We start from the raw sequence: 10,048 nt of genomic DNA on the forward strand, positions 1-10,048 counted from the left end.
AAATATCTAAATAGATAAAACTAAATTATATTGAGCATGTGATATATTTTTTTTCCCCCACATGTAATTTTTGGTAATGTTGCTTAGAATTGACAAGATAACAAGTGAAAAGGTAAATGTAGTGATTATCTCATACAGTTTTGGATGGGACATTCACAATTAACACAAGTTGAAAAATGTACATGCACTGTACATGCACATACAGTGTAGCTTGAGTGAATCTATCTTAACTCTGGAGAGGGACAGCGCTCACTCTCTCTCACTCTTGGTCTCTCTTTCACTCTATCTATCTCTCTCTCTCTCTCTCTCTCTCTCACACACACACACACACACAAACATTCCTTCTCTGTCGGAATGATACACATCCTCTTCAATGTGTACTGCATTACTCTCTAATGCTCTCTGTCACTTTCTCTCTCTCCCTCACACACATGTACCATCACACACACACACACACTGTGGAGTGCCCCTCACACACATGTACCATCACACACACACACACACTGTGGAGTGCCCCTCACACGCAGGCCCTCTTGGCATGCAGCATTTCTATGAGCAGGTTGTTGCAGGGCACCTCCCCGCTCAGGTGCATGTAGCACAGGTAGTCCTCCGCCTGGGTGCTGAGGGCTCGGAGCTCGGGCAGGCGCAGGCCCAGCTCGCCGTACTTGTCCAGGAACTGAGGGTAGGAGCACAGGGTGTACTCCAGCAGCGCTCCGTTCACCTGCTCCTGGACGCCCTCCACGAACGCCTGGTTCTCCAAGAGCTTCACGTCTGAAAAGAGAGAGGGAGGTTGGGTTGTTACGTGTGGTGCGAGATGGTGGGTGCCATTAGCACATGTTTCCTGACACACCTTTTGTTTTCCGGATCGGAATTGAAATGCAAAAAGCTTTTACGTCGATCGGATACAAATTCCTCTATCTAAAAGGGAATGACAACTGAAAGGATCTGCATGCTTGATTGTGTACGTGTGTGTGTGGGTGTGTGTTTGTGTGCGCAAAAGACAATAGCTGTGCCCTCTAATTCATTTCCATTCAGCATCAGGTGAGTCTCTCCAACACAGGCATTCACACACTAATTAAATATTTTGAATTATCTTTTCAGACAGCTTAAGGGCAACTAAATTAGCCCCAACAAACCCAACTCGCCTATAGACAGACGAGGGTGAGCGGGAGAATGAAACAGACGGCAGGGAAGGCAAATATTTTCTGCCGTGTGACAAGTGCTCTCATTATTCCGGAGCCTTTTGTTCCGTGCTTTCTGGCACTAAACAGCAATCGCTTCCAGGAATCAAGGGAAACGACATCCATACACCCGCCATATGCAGAGAAACCGCCATGAATGTCAGCTAGACTATCAAGTGAATGTCAGAGTCATTATGGATCGTTTAAGTGCCGTTGAAGGATGATATAAGAGGTTATCCTTTCATTGAAGTTTCAAATTTAATTAAGGGAAGAGTAGAGGATCGACTGAGACGACAGTGGTAACCTTCTAGATAAATAGACATACAGTATGTAACCATGGATGGACATTTAAAATTAGAATTCAGAATAACACCTTTTTTGCCAAGGAAACACTTCTGTTAAATGGAACCTCAAAACCATTTAGTCAAACCAATTTCTACACTGAAAGCTTTTGCTAAATGCCTGTCCTTTCATCATCTACACGCTGCAGTTACACTCTGCAAAGCAATATAAATAGTTTCCACAGGAAATCAAATAGAATTTATTCCACTGTACACTCCCTCAACATTTGATACAGGGTTTGACTTTCGAGGTCAAAAGTCGTCATTTCTACATGTTGACAACATTGCTTATCTCCTGCCATTTTGCATGGGAGAGGTCTACTCACTGGGGTTGAAGAGGAGGAGGAACTTGAGGCAGGCTATATCTCGGCGGTCCACCTGCAGGGCCTGCAGTCTGCCAGCCAGCTCCTGCCCCCTCTGGATGAGGCCTGACAGGGTCATCTCAACCTGGGACTGGATGATGGACAGCTCCATCTGGGGTCATCATAGGGGTCAAATCACACCAGCATTAACAAACGCCAGATAAATCTTTTTTTCTCTCACATCTGTTGTGGGGGAACAAAAATATTGCTCTCCATGTGGTGTACCGCCGAATGTCAACATGGTGAGGTGACACTCTGCTAAATCAAGCTTGTAGCTACAACTCTTTCCACATTTCTCTAATAACCCATCCAATCTTGTGAGACGTACAAGAACACCATATTAGCAGATGCAGACACCCCCTCCTCCCCTGTCCTCTCCTGTCCTCCCCTGTCCTCCCCTGTCCTCTCCTGTCCTCTCCTGTCCTCCCCTGTCCTCCCCTGTCCTCTCCTGTCCTCCCCTGTCCTCCCCTGTCCTCTCCTGTCCTCCCCTGTCCTCTCCTGTCCTCCCCTGTCCTCCCCTGTCCTCCCCTGTCCTCTCCTGTCCTGTCCTCTCCTGTCCTCCCCTGTCCTCCCCCCTCCTCCCCTGTCCTCTCCTGTCCTCCCCTGTCCTCCCCTGTCCTCCCCTGTCCTCCCCTGTCCTCTCCTGTCCTCCCCTGTCCTCCCCTGTCCTCTCCTGTCCTCCCCTGTCCTCTCCTGTCCTCCCCTGTCCTCCCCTGTCCTCCCCTGTCCTCTCCTGTCCTGTCCTCTCCTGTCCTCCCCTGTCCTCCCCCCCCCCTCCCCTGTCCTCTCCTGTCCTCCCCTGTCCTCTCCTGTCCTCCCCTGTCCTCCCCTGTCCTCCCCTGTCCTCTCCTGTCCTCCCCTGTCCTCCCCTGTCCTCTCCTGTCCTCCCCTGTCCTCTCCTGTCCTTCCCTGTCCTCCCCTGTCCTCCCCGGTCCTCCCCTGTCCTGTCCTCCCCTGTCCTCCCCTGTCCTCTTCTGTCCTCTCCTGTCCTCCCCTGTCCTCGGTCTTTGTCACATGCTAGCGACAAGCTGAATCCTGTCAGCTGAGGGAAGGTTTTTGTCTGGTTGTGTTGGAGATCTCCAAACACGCCCCAAATGTGGAGGAAAACAAGAGCAGCCACCTGAGTGCCACATTGTTTTTGTAGCATAATCATCAAGCTATGGCAGTGTGCCTAGATGTCACGCGCAGAGTTCAGACCCCAGAGCTTACCTCCTGGCCAGTGACCAACAGAAGGCTGTCATCCTTCCCATGGTGCACCTGTCTGAAGACGTGATCTAGGACCAGAAGCTCAGACCAGCAGTTATGGAGCAGTTTCATCTGGTCACCCACCTAGAACAGGAAATAAAAATGAGGACAAGGGTTGAATCAAACCAATTCCACACAGCAAAGGTGAACATTAAGGCATGGGAGGACCTATCAAATTTCTAATTCAATGTCAAATTGAATTCCCCCACCCTGATATTACCAGCTCCAGCTAACATCAATCTAACATCAACCCCCCCTAAAATCTACAAGTAGGTGATAGTGTCCCATCCCAAACACACACAGGGACAGATAAATGGTGCGACCATAAACAGCTGAGAGGGGGATTGGGGTCCTGGGGCCATATTTCCAGCGTCTGGGGCTTGTGTCAGTTTCGCACGTCTCATCACGGCGTATTTACGAGCTGCATAGATGACCTCAACCACCTCCTCACCTTCGCCCTCCCCCCACCCCACACTCCTCTTCCCAGGCACACTTCCGCTACTCAAGGTGGGGGATGAGAGGGAGGCAAAGAGTGTGAATATATTTATATATATATATGTTTATAAGTCAGGATAACGTGTATGTACTGTGTGTGTGTGTGTGTGCGTGCTTAGGTGTATGCTTGTGTGTGGTGTGTGTGTGTGTGTGGTGTGTGTGTGTGTGTGTGCATGTGCACGTGTGGGGGGGCTGGATTGGTCTCTTCCTCACAGCCAACACATATTACTCTCTCGGCCGAAGGACGACTCAGTCAGTAATTCTGCAGCTGGTGACACACAGAGAGTTGCTGTAGTGCCCTAATAGCGTCGCTCCAGGTCTGGACACACATTCATCTGGCATGGGGATGACAGAATTACTATCCCTTGAATGAAACTATATATCTGTCCAGTGGAGAGGTCCAATCTTGCTGCTGGAGCAACATCCCCACACATAACATCTTGATTCATCTGGGGGAGGGGGGCGAGCGGGGCGGGGGGAGGGGGAAACAAAGGGGGGGGGGTCATTTGAGGAAGCTGGAGGGCTCAGCGACCTACTGTACTTCCTTTCAAGGAGGAGTCCCCCCCCCTCAACACACACACTGAAAATCAGAGACACTGAGACTTTTCTAGAAGCCCTCTACAATCCTGGCTCAGTGCAGGTGTGGGGGACGTAGAGAGGGAAAGCAGACTCACTTGCTGTCAATTTGACCTGGGTGAGCTTCATCCTGTGTCTCAGGCTTCTATACATGTATGAGAAAACACCGCGTGTGCCTCCCAAGCTTCAAATAACAATGGTGAAACGCAAATTGATTCTCCAGTAAACAAGATGGTTCAACGGTGGATTTATCAATCAAAACGTCCATCCGGTGCTGTGCTTATGAACAATGAGAGCCACAAAGCTGGGCTGGGAAGAGTTGACATTCCCCTGTTATCGTCAGTCTGGAATGTAATTACTCAGATAGAAACAGCTTTAGGAGGCTCTGCTGGCAAACGAGGACAGTTGTGATTCACCCAAAAAATGCCTAAAGCAAATCTGTGCTCTCAAGTCCAGTGAGGCCTTTACAGTATGGAATAATTTGGTACACCAAAAAAAAAAAGATATAGCACTATTCCAGAATTTGGATTGATGGTCTTTGTCAACAATACTATTACAATCAGGTAATAAATAAGTTATCCTTGTAGGAAATTATTATCAGAGAATCAGCAAACTACAACTAAAATAACTAATTTTTAAGTTTCCTGCAGAACCAGCACACAGTGAGTGGAAGCTGTAAATTGTCGACACTTCTTTGGCATATCCCCGACACGATACAATGTAATACTCCCTGTGAGAGTTACATATAACACCATCATCACAATGGACTCACTGTTTCTGACAAAAGAGACTAGGTAGCTTTGAGATGTAGTATGGTGACATTTCTCTGAAAGCTCAATGTCGCACGAAGCCAATAACTGTTTTCAAATTCATAACCGTTCTTTCTCCAGTGGCAGTGGCAGAGTGCGCGGTGAGGAACAATAGCATTGTTCCTCCTCTTTCCTAACAACACAACTCCTCAGTACATAAACTGCATACTGTTCACGGCACTATTGATTTGTTTGTCCTCAGAGGTTAGGTCTAAATTGACCTGGACACTAAATAATACGGGACAGTTTGGCACAACTCAATTACATCGTTCTTGACAAAGACACTGCGTGGGAGGTCGTTGCGGCCGTGAGGAGTGATGCATCTCAAATCATTACCCTGAGGAAGATGGACACAACCACCGTGTCTCCTCAATGGCCACCCTGTTTGAGTGGATCGTTCCGGAACAAGAGAGCCCAGACAAAATGACAGCAATCTGTCACGACTGACACATTGCACCATGGACTTAAGCGTTGCATTCACCCAGATGTGAGAACATACTTTCTGATAGAATCATCAGTCCTTTTCTTTCTACTCTCAATCCCCCTCTCTCGGGAAAAACCTTCATATTGTTTTCAATATCATTCATTATAGAGACACGGTTACTGTGGGAATTCGATAGTAGGTGCTGAGCACAGTAGATTTGTTGTCGTTCTAGAATCTTACCTTCAGCTCCTTGAAAAAGATGCAGCTCCTGGCCCACTCCACGATGGAGAAGAGAGTCTGGTCTGCCATGCGACACATCAGGCTGAAGGTGCTGGGCTTCTCCTGACGCCCGCGCCCGCTCTGCTCCTGCTGCAGGTGGGCCACGATCTTGCTCTGGACGGCCAGCTCGTCTGGGTCACAGCGGAGCAGCTCCATCACCAGGGGAGGCACACTGGGGGGGGAGCCAGAAGGGTAGACATCCTGGAAGGGGTAGCCGATCAGAGACTCTGGGGAGCTGGTGTAGTGGTCAGTGCACTCGGACTTGATGGGCCTGCTGGGGTAGGATGGGTACTGGTACTGGTTGGGCAAAGGCCCGTGGGTCTGCATGGCCACACCCAGGGATGGGGGTATGTAGAGGTTAGTCTCATAGTCTGTGGGGCTGATGGAGGTTGGAGTGGAGGACAGGAGGCCTTTGGAGATGGTGGGGAGGCCATGCAGGGTGCCTGTGAACCCATAGTTAGTCTGTATGGGGGAGACCGCTGGCGGAGCCGACTCCAGCTTGAAGCCGTTGGAACGTATCAAAGCTTTCTTCTGCTGCTTTAAGGCTCTATCTCGCTTGTACATGGGGCCAAACTTATTCCTGCCCCCACGCATGCGGTCCGCACGAACCGCTGCCAGAGAGGGAAACATCAGTTGAAAAGTCTGGGGTAAGAAACTATGTTCTGAATAAATCTTGTAAAAACATGACTTAGAAGAACACCAATTAAGGAACACATTTATTTTTTACAAAATATATCCTTCGAAGGGGGGGGGGGGCGGGGGGGGGGGAACTAACAATACACACACAGTCAAAACCAAGTGTGCAAACAATCTAAATTCAGCCATGTATTTCCTCTTGGCAGCGGTCTGTTCCACTACTCTACTCACTACAGTCTTTTGAAAAAGCAGATTTTTTTCTACACGATTATAGACCACACGGATTTGTTCATGTAAAATGCATCCCCTTCTATCAATTGGTAACATTGTGTCATTTTTATATAGTCTATTTTTTACATCGCTTCCTGTGAAAAACTGTGCTCATTTCGATAAACATAGGCCTGTTGTTGAACCAATGGCCGGTCTTAGCGAACTTAATAATAAAATTATACTGAAATTAATTTACACTAAGAAAGCTATAATCAGAATACCTGTAGATTTTTTATTTTATAAAATGCTATAATAACATTCTGTTCCTATTGCCCAACATCGTGTATAAAATCGTATAATTTGCACGAGATTACAACAAGAAGAAAAAAATAATTAGTTTACCATACCTATTTCTGTCATATTGGGAAAATGAAAACAAAAATCAATCTTAATTTAAAAATGTTGAAGACCCTCACAGCGAACTACTTGAATGTCTTATATAAAGAACAATTAATGACATTGTAATAGAAAATCGGTAGTCATACCTTCTAATCTCATTCCAACATTCAGGCATTTCTGAAATCGACAGAAGGGACATCTCTTTCGTTGCGTTTTGTCTATTTTGCACTCTTGATTTTCCGAACATGTGTACCTCTTGTTATTTTGGACAGTCCTCTTGAAGAAACCCTGAAAGATATAGAGGTAGACTTCTGGTCTTTTTTGACAAACTGCGAAAATTATGAATAATGGAGGTTAAAATACGAATTTAATGTTATACCTTACAACTCTCACAGGTGAGGAGCCCGTAATGGTATCCAGAGACCTTGTCTCCACAAACAGGACAGAGTTCTTCCAAATCTTCGTCATATGTGTATTCCATTACCTTCAATGAGACACCTGTTTTACAAAAACGGGCGATGAGAAAGCATGACATATTTTTTATACATAAAACGAATAATTGTAGACTAGAAACTCATGATCATTTGATCAAATATTTTCAATAGACTACTCATTTTACTCAACGTCACGGTTTATTACGTAGCCTAGTTATTAAAATATCCAGTCAAATCATGTAGTTTCTTCTTTTTTTTACAGCCAACTGAATGCGATGCAAAATGGTTATATTGGAGGCAAAATATTTCAGATCTCTGAATAGGAGCAGTTTAGCGCGTGGTTTGCTGATATATTATGATCAGATTTAATTCTATGACAGTACGCTATGTCTTATTCGTCACTCCAAATATCACAACATATTCCAGGACATGAAAAACACATATTTTGAGGCATAAGATAATGAGATCCAAATAGAGCTTTGCAAATAATACCTTCAGACAAATACACTCTCAATTGCTATTAATCCGACGTAAATAAAAAAGTGATGAAGTTTTATAATCCCTGCATCATTCAAGGTTCAGCAGTGGTCACTTCCAAGTGTCTCTCGATGGTTCCCAACCCGTGCGCATACAGCATGCTCTTCGAAATACGCACATGTCCCTCTCCTCAAGGTTCTCACCACCTCTATATAGCCAATGGGTGATAGATGCGACCCCCTCTTGAGAAAAACAGCCTATGATGTATGTTTGTTTTTTTATAGACAGTATTACATCGCCTACACGTAGCTTTAGCGATTTATAACGAATAGGGCTACCATGGACAATAGCCCAGCCGGCTACATTGTAGGCTATAAATCGAGTAGGTGGATTTTGTTTTTTAATCTATCAAATGGTTTCCTTAGGATAGTATTTTATTGTAGCTTACTACTTAGTTTTATAGTCATCATTATTATTACTATTTTATGTTACTATTATAGTTAATAAACATTTTCTGATAATGATGAAACTGATAGGCCTAACCGTAACAATAGCCTAATTATAAATCAGTATTAATAGAATATCATTAATAAAAACAAATGCATATTGTTTTTCCCTTAACAAATATATAATTTCGTTTCGGTTAGGTCTGATTGCCTAATATCACCGTATTGTTTGGCCTATTTGAAAAATTAATTGGATATGTATATTTATGCAATTCATATTTATTTATTTTTGAAAAGTAATTTATGTTATTAAATGCATTAATTTTGGCTTTGCATATATCAAATGTAGGCCTATTATACTAGGCCTATTCCATTCGTAAACTCAATGATACCACTGAATATCCTATTTAACGGAAATGCAGTGTCTCTGAAAAAATGTATCCACAATTTCCAATAGGACTGGGACTATACAGTAAGGCTATATAATTTGTCTAATGTAACTAATGGGCGAATTGATAGTCTGTATTAAACTGCTATAAGCTTAAACGTAGCCTAGTCATATTTTATTTAAATTAAGTTGCGACAATTGAAAAGAAAAAAAACAAGCGGATTTATCGCGACTTACCTTGAGCCTTGTCTCCCAACATTCGGTTCCTTTCGAGCTGCTGACAACAAACAACCAAGGATACAATATATTACTACGTATAGAAAAACTTGACCAATAAAACAATTATATGCCTGATTGAAAACGGCACGGGATGTGGTTCATCGCCAACTACTAATGCCCATGGCGCTCTCTACTCTGCCTTCTTGATCAAAAAGTTAGACCACAAAAGTTCTCATTGGTAGTCAAAATCATGTGACACCTACGGAGCCGGTGATGCGCTCTGTCTCCGTAGTTCGTTGCGCACAGTTATGCCATAATAAATGGATATAGTCGTGAGGCCAGCATATTGCAGAATGAGGGAAACGACAAATTATACATACATTTGCTACATGGATTAATAAATAGGAAACAGCACACTTACTTTACCACGTATTAACCCTTTAAAGCTTAGTTATTTTATGTGCTTGGATAAATACTATCAGATAGTACTGATACCTAATTTGGAAAACACTTTGGAGGACGTTTTAGATGGTTCTGAATGAATATAGGGACGGAAGATGTGCAATAACTGAAGCGACATAACATTTTAAGAAGTGTAGATGATATTGAATAAGATCTTAAGATGTTGCGTGTGAAGTGAATAACTCCTTATGGTGAACAGTCAGTTTGTACTGTAGAAAGAATTGAAATGTATATTATTGTAGATATGATTCACTGTATAAACAATGAGACAAGACTGAGATTATGTAGAAAGGGCTCCCTATTTGAAGGACACAAAAGACTAAGACCAGCTTTCATTTATGGTGTAACCACTGTAGCTTTTTTTGTCTAATTTTATCAATAGTCTGCATAGCTGAGGCCATGCAAAAACCACAAACTATTAGGTTGTGAATTCCTTTCACTGACAAACGTGAGCTTGCTTCGTTTATTTCATTGCATTCAGCGTTTTAATTCACAAGGTACGATCAAGTTTCTAAATTGCATATTTGCAGTAATTACCCACAACACTTAGCAGTTGCATCATCAATATATGCCTGACTGGGTCACCCGTTCAGCTTCAACTTGCTGAGTCGACACCTCCAGTACCTATCAATCTATTTCACCCCTGACCTCCTTACATGAAGGAT

General features: G+C 44.1%; 1 protein-coding gene across 1 annotated transcript; it reads right to left on the reverse strand.

The window, feature by feature from the left end:
* Window positions 1-517: 517 nt before the first annotated feature.
* On the reverse strand, window positions 518-8,961 carry LOC136938989 (nuclear receptor subfamily 5 group A member 2-like). The gene is made up of 7 exons (XM_067231854.1): window positions 8,940-8,961; window positions 7,337-7,455; window positions 7,104-7,245; window positions 5,674-6,323; window positions 3,094-3,213; window positions 1,849-1,996; window positions 518-771 (listed from the first exon to the last, which is right to left on the reverse strand). The coding sequence occupies exons 1-7, from the start codon at window positions 8,959-8,961 to the stop codon at window positions 518-520; spliced, it is 1,455 nt and encodes a 484-aa protein (XP_067087955.1).
* Between the last annotated feature and the right edge of the window lie 1,087 nt (window positions 8,962-10,048).

Source organism: Osmerus mordax (assembly GCF_038355195.1).
Source record: "Osmerus mordax isolate fOsmMor3 chromosome 28 unlocalized genomic scaffold, fOsmMor3.pri SUPER_28_unloc_5, whole genome shotgun sequence".
Lineage (NCBI taxonomy): Eukaryota > Metazoa > Chordata > Actinopteri > Osmeriformes > Osmeridae > Osmerus > Osmerus mordax.